The sequence below is a fragment of the Raphanus sativus genome, chromosome 2 (assembly GCF_000801105.2).
Source record: "Raphanus sativus cultivar WK10039 chromosome 2, ASM80110v3, whole genome shotgun sequence".
Taxonomy (NCBI): Eukaryota; Viridiplantae; Streptophyta; class Magnoliopsida; order Brassicales; family Brassicaceae; genus Raphanus; species Raphanus sativus.
The window spans coordinates 29,690,958-29,703,849 of record NC_079512.1 but is presented as its reverse complement, the minus strand read 5'-3'; the positions used below and the strand labels follow the sequence as shown (position 1 = coordinate 29,703,849).

General features: G+C 38.6%; 3 protein-coding genes across 3 annotated transcripts; 1 reads left to right on the top strand and 2 right to left on the bottom strand.

Annotated features, from left to right (window-relative positions):
* Positions 1–1,655: 1,655 nt before the first annotated feature.
* On the bottom strand, positions 1,656–3,978 carry LOC108843368 (pentatricopeptide repeat-containing protein At4g16390, chloroplastic). The gene has a single exon (XM_018616555.2). It carries the CDS (start codon positions 3,928–3,930, stop codon positions 1,828–1,830), a length of 2,103 nt encoding a protein of 700 aa, XP_018472057.1. The 5' UTR covers positions 3,931–3,978; the 3' UTR covers positions 1,656–1,827.
* Positions 3,979–4,877: 899 nt separating this feature from the next.
* Positions 4,878–6,643, bottom strand: LOC108821019 (protein PYRICULARIA ORYZAE RESISTANCE 21). The gene is made up of 3 exons (XM_018594066.2): positions 6,488–6,643; positions 5,973–6,054; positions 4,878–5,856 (listed from the first exon to the last, which is right to left on the bottom strand). The coding sequence occupies exons 1-3, from the start codon at positions 6,509–6,511 to the stop codon at positions 5,123–5,125; spliced, it is 840 nt and encodes a 279-aa protein (XP_018449568.1). The 5' UTR covers positions 6,512–6,643; the 3' UTR covers positions 4,878–5,122.
* A 3,983-nt stretch (positions 6,644–10,626) lies between these two features.
* LOC108842042 (calcineurin B-like protein 6) lies at positions 10,627–12,837 on the top strand. Its single transcript, XM_057003002.1, has 8 exons — positions 10,627–11,497; positions 11,585–11,655; positions 11,736–11,795; positions 11,865–11,973; positions 12,068–12,120; positions 12,193–12,273; positions 12,373–12,485; positions 12,574–12,837. Exons 1-8 carry the CDS (start codon positions 11,371–11,373, stop codon positions 12,638–12,640), a joined length of 681 nt encoding a protein of 226 aa, XP_056858982.1. The 5' UTR covers positions 10,627–11,370; the 3' UTR covers positions 12,641–12,837.
* Positions 12,838–12,892: the final 55 nt, after the last annotated feature.

The following is a 12,892-nucleotide window of genomic DNA, read 5'->3' as shown; positions in this document are numbered from 1 at the left end:
GCCAGAAATAAGCTAATATGTCGAGAATTCTAGGTGCTGCGTACACGAGGGACGACAGAACTATGCTCACGATGATTGCTACCATGAAATGGAATTTGTACTCCATCAGCCTTGCTTGAATATCCATTACTTGTTGATCGAGTGTAGAGAGAGAGAGAGAGAGAGAGGGGGGGGATATGAGAGTTGCTGAAACCAAAACTCTGATGATTGCAGTTTGTGAGGAAGGAGATTGAGATGGTTTTAATGTCAAAAGCATGTAGGCTTTGGCTTTGTTGTTGATCAAAGCATGTTCTCAAGTCATGTTACTTAGTGGGCTGTTTGTGTGAAGATTCCCTTGTTTACCATTAATTTAACCAACTATTCATGATTGTTTTACTTGGAATGACATGAATACCCCCACGTTTAGAGAATGTGAAGGGATATGATCATCATTTTAGGATTGATGGATGATTCATTGGATTTGGAGATGCTTTTATCAACTGATTGGGTTTTGTCTCTTTTCTTCGATTACCACAACAACAGAGGCTTTGCTTTTTTTTTTTGAACGACAGACTTTGCTTTGATTTTTTTTTTTTTTGGTATGAGACTTTGCTTAACTTAAGAAAATAATGAAGGAATATGGATGGAATCTCTTGCAAAGCTTCTTCCTTTACATGATATCCAATGGAAAAGCATCGACTTTCTATTCTTGTTTATACTATCAAACTCCACTTGTTTATGGACCACACTCCACACGAAACGTCTTTTACATTCAAATTTGAGAAACAACCCATTTCTATGTTAGAAATATTGAGTGTGACTGCCTGACTGGAAGTTATTAATAGAGAAACATTTATTCTAAAGTTTTATTTACTCCATTGTTCAATAAAATTAGCGAAATGTTGCCTTTTTTTTTTCTAGGCACTAACGAATAAGAGGGAAATGCACACTCATGTTTACTCTCGATTTTGGCAGGGTAATATCTGAATTCAAGATTTACACAGGAGAATCCAACTACTAAGACTGAGTTGTTATAAAAATTCTCACCCTTCTGTTACTAAGCTTCAATCCATAGCTGAGGTTCAAAACTATACAGAAAAATGACTAGGAAGCCACATCATAAGTTATCTACCTCCATTATTGTCTGCAAAGTTGGCTTCCATTTACTGGCGCAGCTACCATAAGTCTCTGGGAGCTTAAAAGAAACACCTTCTGGACATTTCAGAAGTAGCTGCTCGAGCTGCTTCCTCGTCAGAATGATCTTTACGCACCTCCGTTTCCCTGTTTTCTGCTCACCTACCTCTTGAGGTGGTGACTCCTTGGTCTTTTTTGTTGCTGCATCATCCAATGAGAAATCTCTAACCATGTTTCCATGCTTGCTGCGCAATGTATGAATGCAGTTTCCCATGTTGTTGCTTAGTAGTGATGTGATTTGTGATGATGCCTTGACTCCTTACAAGTCTTTATATTCAGCTCTTGGACCAACGTGCAAACCATACTATGCGCACTAACTCTTTTTCTTTATTACGGTCAGCTAATATAACAGCACTTGAAAAACATATCTTGTTGCACATGCAAAATGTCAAACTGGGTCCTCAAATATTACTTATAAAATCAAATAGCCACCCCCTCATCATTAAAGTCAAAAGGAGGATAATGAAGAAAAAACCACAAACTAGTAAGGAATATGAGACTTAATCAACCTCTGTAGAATTGTTTTAAAAGTGTATAACACTGAGTTTGCTAGCATTACAAAAATCTTTCCTGATCCAGAAACTTCAGGTATCGGAACAAAACTCAAAGCCACATAGACATATCAAAGCTACATATTACCAAAGACATAGAGAGCTATGCAGAAACTTCTGCGGATGAACGTCTAGACTCCAACCATGTCTTTGCCGCAACACTAGTGGTCAAAAACCACCCAACCTTATCTGGAGCTTCATGGAAAGGAGCATTAAGCTCCTTTAAGTGAGACTCAAAAACAGCTGCCAAACCTTTGTCTGAGTACTTGTGTTTCCCATGTCCAGTGTTGATTCCAAGCAACGGAGGGAACTCTTCCCCAGACGTCAGAGCAGCCTCTGATAAATCGTTCATCCAAACATGAAGAGCCGTTAAGGCTGCTCCAAGAGATAGACTTTTCAGATGTAAGGACCATTGAGTAGCAGATTTTGATTGAAGACCTGAGTATATGTCATACTCCAGCCCCAGCTGCAGGATCTCACAAGCTTTTTCCAGCTTATTGAGATTGACACAGAGATCAATCAAGCAATTCAAATACGCTTTGTTTACATCAGAGCCTATGGAATCAATCAACTCAGATGCTTCCTTCTTTAACACCCCTTCCTCACAGTTCTCCTCCTCTACCAACATCTTTACAACGCGACCAAGCTTAGGCTTAGCCTTTTCCACACATCCAATGAGTTTACCGATCTCCTCCTTCGGTGTCTGAGTCATTACATTCAGAAGACAACCGCAGAATCTGTCGTCTGGCTCTATACCAAGCTCCAACACTTGTTCGAATGTCCTCACAACATCATCAACCTGCTTGGCTTTACCATAACACTGGATAAGCGACGTAAGAACAAAAAGTGTAGGCTCAAAACCAGCTTCCCTCATCTCGCGCAGAGCCGCCTCAGCCTCTGAAACCCTCCCACAGCAAGAGTACACAGTGATAAGCGAAGAGAAGGTCCAGCTGTCAGGTTCACAAGTCCCACTACTCTTCATATCTTGAAAAATCTCAAAAGCCTCATCCACATATCCAATATCAGCACACATGGACAGGAGAGTGTTGTAAAGAATCACAGTTAGTTCCAAACCTTTCCCCTTCATCTGCCTGTAGATAACGAGTGCATCCTCACCATAACGAGCTCTACCATAGGCTCTAATAAGAGCAGCATAAGTACTCCAATTGGGTTCAAAGCCATTGCTGATAAGATCCTTGTGGATCATCGTCGCCTGCCAAGGCCTCTTGGCTTTACCCATACTATCTAACAGCCTATTGTAGATAACCAGATTAGGCTTCACCCCAAGAGACTTCATCTCTTCATAGATATTAAGACACCCATCATAGTTTCCAGCATAGCCATATATCCTAATCAAAGTCGAAAAAGTAACAGGGTCAATGCGCCACTTCTCAGTCCTCGCACGGTCGTACAAACTCAAAGCCATCTCAACGTCGCCAGCACGGCCATAAGCGTCGATCATAGCAGCCAAAGTGACGTTATCAGGCTCACACCCAAAGGAAGGCATTTTCTCAAACCACTCAACAGCTCTCTTAGGTAAACCACACTGCCTAGCGCAGCTGATAAGCGTAGTGAACGTCGCGTTGTCAGGTTTAACCCCTCTCTGGAGCATTTCGTCGAACAGCTTCTCGGACTTCTCGAGATCCTTGGACTTCCTGAACACCTTCATCGTGACATTGTATAGAATCACTTCCCTGGTGGGTTTCAGCGTCTCGAGGAGATTGTTCAAGACAAGAGGCGCGGTTTCGGGGTTGGTCATGTTGTTGAGGGTGACAACAGCGTCTTGCTCGAATAGCTTACTACCGAACTTAGCTATCACATCGGATACATCGGCTTCGTTAGGGGGACACGCGTCTAAGGACTCGGCTAGTTTGACAAGAGAAGAGTACCTCGAGTCGTATGACTTTCGACGGAGCTGAGAAGCTCTAGGGCTTTTGGGGTTTACCCAGGCGTATCTTTTGGAGCCGGAGGCTGGTGGGTTCGCGTCAAGTTCGGGTTTTTCGATCTGGGTTTCCTGCGGAAGAGGTTCTTGTAGTGAGACATGGCTTGTTTGGAGAAGGGTTCTGGAGTGGAAGGGAGGAGAGTTGGGGTTGTAAGAGGAAACGAAGCTTCTCGGAGTGGATTTGTGATGAACTGAGAGGAGGTTGCAGAGAGGATATGGATCGTGGAGAAGCGATGAAGGAGAGGAACATAGATGAAATGACATTTTTTTTCTCCCCTTCTCTTTGTTGTTTCTTTGGACCTTATCCGACGAAGTACTCGAAGCAGCTTTGTAGGAGAAACAAAGTATTGTGTTGTTTTGGTGTTTTTGAATACAACTGCGTGCTGTTTTCTTTGGTTGAAACCCACCGCGTAGTTCAATTAACTTTCCAATAGACGATGACGCGTTGGAGTTTAGAGGTGTTCCCTCGGTCCATTTGTAGCTAAACGCCTATTATCTCAGATAAGACGGGAAGTTCAACAGGCCCACTAACTAATAAAAATGCAATTTTCGTTCAACATTGAATACACTGACGAAAATGACAACACCAAATTTTTTTTTTTTAACTAATTATCCTATTATAGTTACAGACGATTTTACGGCCGACAATTCTACCCGTCACTGATGCATCACTTCATCTGAACCACCCTATTGAATCCATACCTGACGGTACTCCTTGCGCCATGCTGCATAATCTCTTGTAAGCGTTCTCTCCTTTAATTCGGATAATTCCGTTTTTGCTGGGATTCAAAACTCAGACCTCATGGTGTAGAAGCATTAATGAACCCTTGGTCAAACTACTGGACCAAGGGAGCTTCCACAACAACACCAAAGTTTAATGGATTACAATTGAAAGTTTGAAACTATAGTTATCAAAAATTAAATAAATTAAATTAAATGTACAAAACTAATAATCAGATAAATTTTATCTGAAATATGCATTTTATACTCTTTTATAAAATAAAACAGAAATAAATAAAAATCGAATTTATAAAAAGTTGGATATGAGAATCAGGAATCAATCTCGTCTTCGTCATTATTAAAACTTCATGTGTAAATGTTAGAGCTTTTATAAATGATGTATCACAAACTTTTAAAAATATTATTCCACCACAAAATTTTGGGGAAGAAAGCAAAGAATTAGATCAAAGGCACAGAAAGTAGATTACTGATAAAGCGAAAACACTATTATTGGTTTATATTTAAGAAAATGAAACAATTTCTTTACTGTTTAGTTTACAGCTTAAAAATGGACAACCAAATTGAAATGGCTTACAAACTACAACGGGGGTCCTTCCTTCCTTATTCCCTTCTCAACATTACACGTAAAAATCTATATGTATTCTTTTAATTATTTGTATTAGAAAGAAAAAAAGATATGAAGAAAAATAAAGAGTGAAAAAGGGGATGAGTGGAATCACATGATGGAGCAGCTTTGCGGGTTCTCTTCGCTGAAGTAATCGCATCTGTTGAGGGGGCATGGTCTGTAACAAGGTGGTACGCATGGTCTGTAACTAGGTGGTGGGCCACCTCCCCAGCTATCGTACACTGGTCGGCCATAGCATTCATACGGAGGCGGCATTCCGCATCCATTGAAGGCTGGTCCACCTCCAAAACCGTCGTAGTATGGCCCAACACACATCGCTACAGGCTGCCCTTGCGGCATCATCGGCACTGCCTGTTGTGGTGGTGGTCCTGGCTGCTTCGGTGCTGGAGCAGGTGCCGGAGTAGGTGCTGGACCTGCTGGTGCCGGTGCGGGTTTCGGAGCTGCGGGTTTCTCTGATTCTTTCGGCTTCTCGGCTTGCTTGGGCTTCTCAGCATCTTTCGGCTTTTCGGGCTGTTTAGGCTTCTCTGCTTCTTTGGGCTTTTCAGCTTGTTTGGGTTTCTCAGCCTGCTTAGGCTTCTCGGCCTGCTTAGGCTTCTCGGCCTCCTTAGGCTTCTCGGCGGCTTTGGGAGCATCTTTAGGCTTCTGAGGAGGGGGTTGGGCTTGTGGCTGAGGCTGAGGTGGCTTGGGTGGCTCGACGATCTCGATGGTCTTGATAGAGCCGCCACCTTTAGAACATAGTTTGTCCATGATCCTTTCAGGGCTGCAGCAAACCACCTTGATGATGACTATGTTGGACTTCTCATCGAACACTTGGTCTCTGATTTCTCTTGTTCCCAATCACACAAATCATTATAAACTCAGTCTATTTCCTCACCAATCAAATTAAACAAACAACATAATTCACTAGAATCTGAAAAAAAAAGAGAGAGAAGGAACTCACGAGGGATCTTGCAAAGAACCTTCTTGACCTTCTTGTAACACTTGGCACAATCAAGATCCACCTTCAACTTCATCATAGTTACCTGTTTTTCAGATACCCACATCACTAAAGTTCATCAAGTTCTGCCTTAAGTTTAGCTACTTTTGGATTGTACGTTTCTAAAGATCTAACTACTGCTACAGAAAAAGTAAGAGAAGGACGAATTGATTCGATCTCTGACACACAAAAGTTAAGAAAGAAAGATTCTTCTCATAGCTTCCATAAAATTAACACTTTATTTAATACAATCGTTCTTTTTAATCCACACAAAAACAAACACATCCCACAGATACAAAAAAAACTCCCACAAGTTAATAATACTAACAATGACAAAAAAGGTTAATAATACTAAAAAAACAAGAAATGAGCAGAAAGAGTATTAAACGCTCCCACAAGAAGTAAGTTTTAAAGACCTACACAACTTTCTCTGTCTACTGAAAGAAGAACAAAAACAAGAAGAGGAAGAGAAGACAAACCTTTTCCTTTCCCTTCTCGGCCATGGCTTTGGAACGGAGATCTGAGATCTGATGGGGACGGTGGCTTAGAGTCTACTTCAATGGAGAGAGAGATGGATGGCGGTGAGAAGTGTAGCATTTTATAACACTGACTCAAACCTGACTAAGCCAACGATAATGGGACACGTGTACGCAGCCGGCATTCATTTTTTATTTAATCAAAAACTTTATCATTTCCTTTTGCTCGTAATTAGTGATACAGTAATGTATCATTGAAAAATAAGAACTCTTTTCACATCTATTGCTTTCGTTGCTTTCAGAGTTCCCATTAATTGCATTGACCAATCAATCTTTCTTTCTTGTTTTCTTTTCCCAAATGATATTTACTTCTCGTGTAATGTTTACTTGCTAGTTTTACTAGATTAGTTAACATGGGAAGTTTGAAATAAAAGTCATGTGCAGGCAGGCCTAATTTCAATCATTCTTCCTTCAACGCAACTCTTTGTCTCCTTGTCTCTCTTAATTTTTTTTGTTTTAAAGATATTTGGTTTTATAAAAATGATAGAGAATCTGTAATTGTTTCTCCAGCACTGCTATTCTAACCACTCCAACTTCTACAATGCCACATCGCATGTTTTGTATTCATCTAATATAAACAGGGAGAGAGACATGGTTTTGTATTTGTCTAGCTTATAGTATAACACTAGGAAACAAATAGAACAATCATCATCATCAGTGCTCTCATACGTAAGAAGATAGGAAGAGAGAAAACAACAAAAAAGAAATAGCTGGAAGATTCTGAGTCACATGGGGATTTAGTTGGTAGGAACAAAGGACTAAAAGATGGACCTTTTGGCATTTCAAAGCTCGACTGAAAATGACAGTTAATAAGAGAATCTATGCTAATTTTAAATGAACTATTTTGGAGCTAATTTAGCTATGACACACTTTAAACAATTATTATATCCAGGCTAATCAGAAATTAACATTTTATTCGTTTTTCTAAAAAAAACAAAATATTGTTCTTACTCAAAATAATTTTGGTGGCCAAACTATAAACATATCATTGATTACCATTTTGGACCATCGAACTAAAAGCATAAATGCAAAATATTATATTATTTAGGCCAAATGAAAATCAAAAGATGATTTGTTTCAAGAAAAATTTATACCATAGATCACTTTTCTACTTATAAATATTAAAGAAAGTCACTTCCTTCTACGTGAGCACTTTTTTTTAACAATATACTCAATTTCCTTAGTTTTTCTAATTAATACTAAACTATTGTGGTTCCCACTCTATTCTCTTTCTTTATTCTTCTTCTTTAACTATAGAAAACATTAATTTTTTTTCCTTTTCTTCTTCTTCTTTTTTGTTTCTTTATTCTCTCATAGGGTTTCAGTGGTTGTAGACTCGATAAAGTGATGAATCGTGGGGAATTTACCCAAATCGAAAAAAACACAGGAAAGAAAAAGAAAATTTAGATTTGTTATTTTTGGAGTCAAAAACGTGTATCTATAACATGATTTAGAGTTTTATATAGAAATCAAGTTAACTTTGTAAAGCAATCTGTTGATTGTGTGAGAAATGAGTGAACATTTTCGTGGTAACAATGGTGGCTACGCAGGAAAAAAAATTAGGTCAAGGAAGAAGAAGATCGTGAAATTACGATTATATCATTCACTTAATAAAATAAATAAAAAAGTTACCCTATCGCGTATCGAACCCGTTACTCTTTCTCTAAGAGAGAGGATCATTAACCACTTAGCCGCTGTAACTTTCTCGTTCGGTTTGCAGCGTTACATATATTATATTAGCTTACATTTACTTGATCCTAAACTTTCAAATATGCAATTTAGCCCCCCTTTTTTGATGGAGAACTAGAGTTTTTGAAACGTGTGGTCCTTAAACTTTTGCATAATTTCATTTTTGATCCTAAAACTTCAAATATACATTTTATGCTCTGTGATATGCAATAAACAAACAAATGCTATAAGTATATATATACTTAAATGAAACTTAAAATGATCTAAATAAACTCAAATAAGATATTCAGATGAACCAGTGTACATATACAAACAAACTCAAAATCAGATATTATAACTTGTGAAATATACAAATGAATTGGTGTACATGTAATTCTTTTGTGAAACTTTTATACACGTGGACAATGAAATACCTTTTTTGTGAAACTGTTGTACACGTGGACAATGAAATACATGCGTACATAGTGATGATATTTGAAAATTTATACATATGGATAATAAAACTTGCAAATGTACATAAAAAAGAATTATCAGGTGTACATGTTATTGAACAAACAAATTCAATTTATAAATCTAATGAGAATTAAAACAATCAAAAGATCAAGTTACTCAAAATATTATCTTAACTATACTAAAAACACTAAAATCATCAAATATCATAACATGAACATTGTACAAACATATTGGTAAACATGTGACTTTTTGTAAAATTTGGTACATTTAATTTTTCATAAAACTTTGTACATGTGTACGGTGAAAAATTATTATTGATGTACATATAAATAGTTGAACATGTGGATAGTGGAAAAAAATATTTTCAGTGTACATGTAAATCTTTTTACATCCAACGGTCTGTTTGTCTTGGATCTCATAATTTTTCTGAGTTTTAGACTATTAATTTAATTATTTTGATCATTTAAATGGTATATTAGGTGTTAAAATGTACATCATAAAGTTTGGGGTGTAATTAAAAAGATCATTTCCATAAATCTGAAAGTTTGAAGTCAAAATTGAAAAATCTAAAACTCGAAGGACCAAACGGCAAAATGCATAAACTTCACCATTGTTGCTCTCGACCTTGTATTATGCGACGGAGAAGACGAGCCACAAGGACTCCGAACGGCCACGACGGTGGATCTGAGCACTTCGGAGTGATGCAGAGGTGATTCTTCTTCGATGACGAATGTGGCCGGAGTGATGCGGAGGTAATTAGCCGTAGGAGCTCGCCGTTACTTGACTGTGGAGGTGCTCGCCGTAGGACCTCACCACAACTGGATGATGATTTCGGCGGCCACAACTCTGTGTCTCGACCACTGTGACCACTGTGAGGAAGACGACTTGAATTTGACACAGATTGCTATACAGATCTGTCTGGGCGGAGTCGTAGTTTGAAGTCGCCGAAAACGGAGCTCTCCTGCTCTGTCACGTCGATCCGGACTTATCACAGGTACGTGTTCGCGGTCATTAAGTTTGAGCATGCTGAAGATTCAAAGATTAAACACGTCTCTGTTACTACAGAGGAAGAAATGAGAAACATAATTTTTTTTTAAAAGTGTATTTATGTTTAAGAGTAGATGTCAAGTGGGCTAGTGGATCCTATTAGTTACCATTTAGTTCTGTTTCAAAGATAACGTTAAAAGAAAATGTCTAAGGAGCTGAAAGTGTCTTAGAGTGTTATCAAAACTTATAAAATGACCTAAACTGTAAATTACTCTTGTTTCAAACTACTCCCCAAAAATGACAAACATTCCATCAAATCAAAAAGCAGCTAATTCAGGAATAAATAGGCCTATTATGGGCCACTATCTTACTAACAAGAAATGGGTCTTTTGGGCCTGTATCTTTCTTGTGACAATGTGTAAATGACTAAATTGTCTTTGTTGAGAAACCGATGTGCGTTTGCTGTATGTAACGGAAAGATGAGTTTGAGATCATTGATTTGTGGCGGGCGATGGAGAACCATCGCAGACGAAGCTTTGATGATGGCGAAATTGGATTACAGTAGAGAGAGAGAGAGAGAGAGAGATTCAACAAACCTTTTTTAACAAACCTTTTCTTCCTTGTCACAATCTCCAAATCAGTTCAAGTCAGAGAGATTCAACAAACCTTTTCCTCCTTGTCATTCTTGCTGCAATCTTAATGGTTTTTTGAGAAAGAGCCTGCATGTGTTTATTAGATGGAGAGTTGAAGTGGGATCATAATTTATGATGATTAGAATCAAAGTTATTACAAACTGTACCCATAGGCTTTTCACCAATCAAGAAGCTCAGTTTGGGGCCCTTATATTGCTACAGAAGAAAATGGGCCTTTGGGCCTCTATCTTTCTAGTGACATGGATGAATGGGCCTTTGAGAAAATCAAATGCCTGAAAGTCTGAAACTGTGTTGTGCGTTTGCTTTTGTTGTAACGGAGTTTGGAGGTTGAGATCATCATCGATTGTGACTGCCTGGCTGGCTGGCGATGGAGAATCATCGCAGGGCGAAGCTTGATGATGGTGAAATTGGAGGAGACTGCGGAGAGATGATGTAGGAGACGGAAGAAGAATGAATATCAGTTGTGATGTTGGTACCATGGAAGATACAATCGATGAAGAAGAAGAAGACCGTACCCGAAGGTGTGGCATGAGTCATTGACCTGCCAGGAAAGATTCTTTTGGTATCTTATTTGGTCTTTGATGAATGCATTATTATACTCTCTCTCACACATTGAAAATGTCAAACTTGTTTTTGATCTAAGTTGTCACCAACCAGCTAAGAGACGACTAATACACTACGCCAACGAACTTGTTTGATCCCTTCTCAGCTCTCAGCAGCCAACTATAGCTCTCGAGATCGTGGTGAAATTGAATAACTCTTTTTGTTTTGTTTTGTTGGGAACAAGTCAGTGATACCCGAAGCTTTCTTTTTTTACACGCAAACGAAACGAGACAAGTCCCCATAAAGAGTTAAAACTTTCCTTCTCTCGAAAGTCAAAGCCCCCCGGTTCATTTGATGCGTTGATCGGCAAACTTGTGTTCGACTCTTCATTTCTCTTCTCAATGCCCTGTTATCTATTGATATTCAAAAGGAAGTAACCATCTTTTTTTTTTTAATGTGTTTGTGGTAGGCATGGAAACAGTGGGTTAATTGGGAGGAGAGATGATGATGCAGTGTTTGGATGCATTAAAGCACTTCTCCACATTTCTCTTGACTTGCTGTGATTCTGATTTTAATCACCATTCCAGGGGTCTTCCGAACCCTAAGGATCTTGCTAAAGGCACTGTCTGTATGTATTCTTCCTCTATACACCTTTGTTTTTGCTATTTTTTTTAACTTCACAACTCAAGTCATTAAATCCATGTACCGATTGCAGTTACTGTGAATGAGATTGAAGCTCTTTACGAAATGTTCAAGAGCATCAGCAAAGCCGGGCTTATCGACAAGGTATAATGCCATAAACCATCCTCACTCTAGTTACTATGTCCTAGACTTTCAATAGGATCCTTCCTTTCACATTTTTACAGGAACAGTTTCAGTTGGTACTGTTTAAGACGAACAGAAAGAAGAGCCTTTTTGCTGATAGGGTAAAAATTTGTTAACTCCCGCCCCACATCTAGGTTACCTTGCAGCGAACTCATATTCAAGATTTGCAGGTGTTCGACTTGTTTGACACCAAGCATACTGGAATCCTGGATTTTGAAACTTTTGCACGTGCTATTTCGGTTTTCCACCCTAAGGCTCGATTGGAGGATAAGCTCGAGTGTAAGTAGTAGAAGAGATCTGGCATTTTCCTTAATATTCAATCTTGTCACGCTCTTTGATATGATCTTTCTTTTTTCTTTTCTTGCATCTGCAGTTTCTTTCAAGCTGTATGATCTGAAGCTCCAAGGGTTTATAGAGAGACAAGAGGTATACACAGTTGGTATATATATATATTAGTGTCTGTGTTTTCGTTTCTCTGATTTTTCTGTTGACGTGAAGTTGAGGCAAATGATGGTGGCGACTCTAGCTGAATCTGGCATGAATCTTTCTGATGGCGTGATAGAGATCATCATAGACAAGGTGGGGCTTTGATTAAAAATGATATCCAATGACATTTAATAGGCTTTTCTCAAATCGTTATTGTTTGACATGAGGTGTTACTGATTGGTGTGTGTGTAGACATTTGAAGAAGCTGATAGTAAAATGGACGGGAAGATTGATAAGGAAGAGTGGCAGTCTCTTGTTTCTCGCCATCCCTCTCTGTTACAGAACATGACCCTTCAACATCTCAAGTAAGCCATGCCTCTTTATCTCTTTGTTATCTTCTTCGGCCGGGTCGGGGCTAACACAGTTGTTACATGTTTTTGTGTGGATGTGCAGAGACATAACAAAGACGTTTCCGAACTTTGTGTTTTACACTATAGTGACTGACAACCCATCATCTTGATGATCATGAGGAATGTGAATTTGGATTTTTTTGTTTGGTGCAAGTTGATTCTTTTTTTTTCTTTTTTTTTTTGTTGGCAAAAAGAGATGGTACAATATTGTATGTTGAATACTTGTTTCTTACTTAACTTCCACTCCAATTCTAATTGTATCTGAAAACTGGCATTTTCTGATTTTATTTTAAAGCAATTTGCAAATTGGCAAACCTTTGGAACCACAATTAAATAGAAATTAGAACTGAACAGGCTGTTAC

Excerpts from the sequence above, each read along its gene's own strand:
- LOC108843368 (XM_018616555.2), bottom strand. The coding sequence starts at position 3,930 with ATGTCATTTCATCTATGTTCCTCTCCTTCATCGCTTCTCCACGATCCA.
- LOC108821019 (XM_018594066.2), bottom strand. The coding sequence starts at position 6,511 with ATGGCCGAGAAGGGAAAGGAAAAG. Across the intron at positions 6,055-6,487 it reads CCGAGAAGGGAAAGGAAAAG|GTAACTATGATGAAGTTGAA; the intron begins GTTTGTCTTCTC and ends TCTGAAAAACAG. Across the intron at positions 5,857-5,972 it reads GGTTCTTTGCAAGATCCCTC|AAATCAGAGACCAAGTGTTC; the intron begins GTGAGTTCCTTC and ends TGGGAACAAGAG.
- LOC108842042 (XM_057003002.1), top strand. The coding sequence starts at position 11,371 with ATGATGATGCAGTGTTTGGATGCATTAAAGCACTTCTCCACATTTCTC. Across the intron at positions 11,656-11,735 it reads AAGCCGGGCTTATCGACAAG|GAACAGTTTCAGTTGGTACT; the intron begins GTATAATGCCAT and ends ACATTTTTACAG. Across the intron at positions 11,796-11,864 it reads AGAGCCTTTTTGCTGATAGG|GTGTTCGACTTGTTTGACAC; the intron begins GTAAAAATTTGT and ends CAAGATTTGCAG.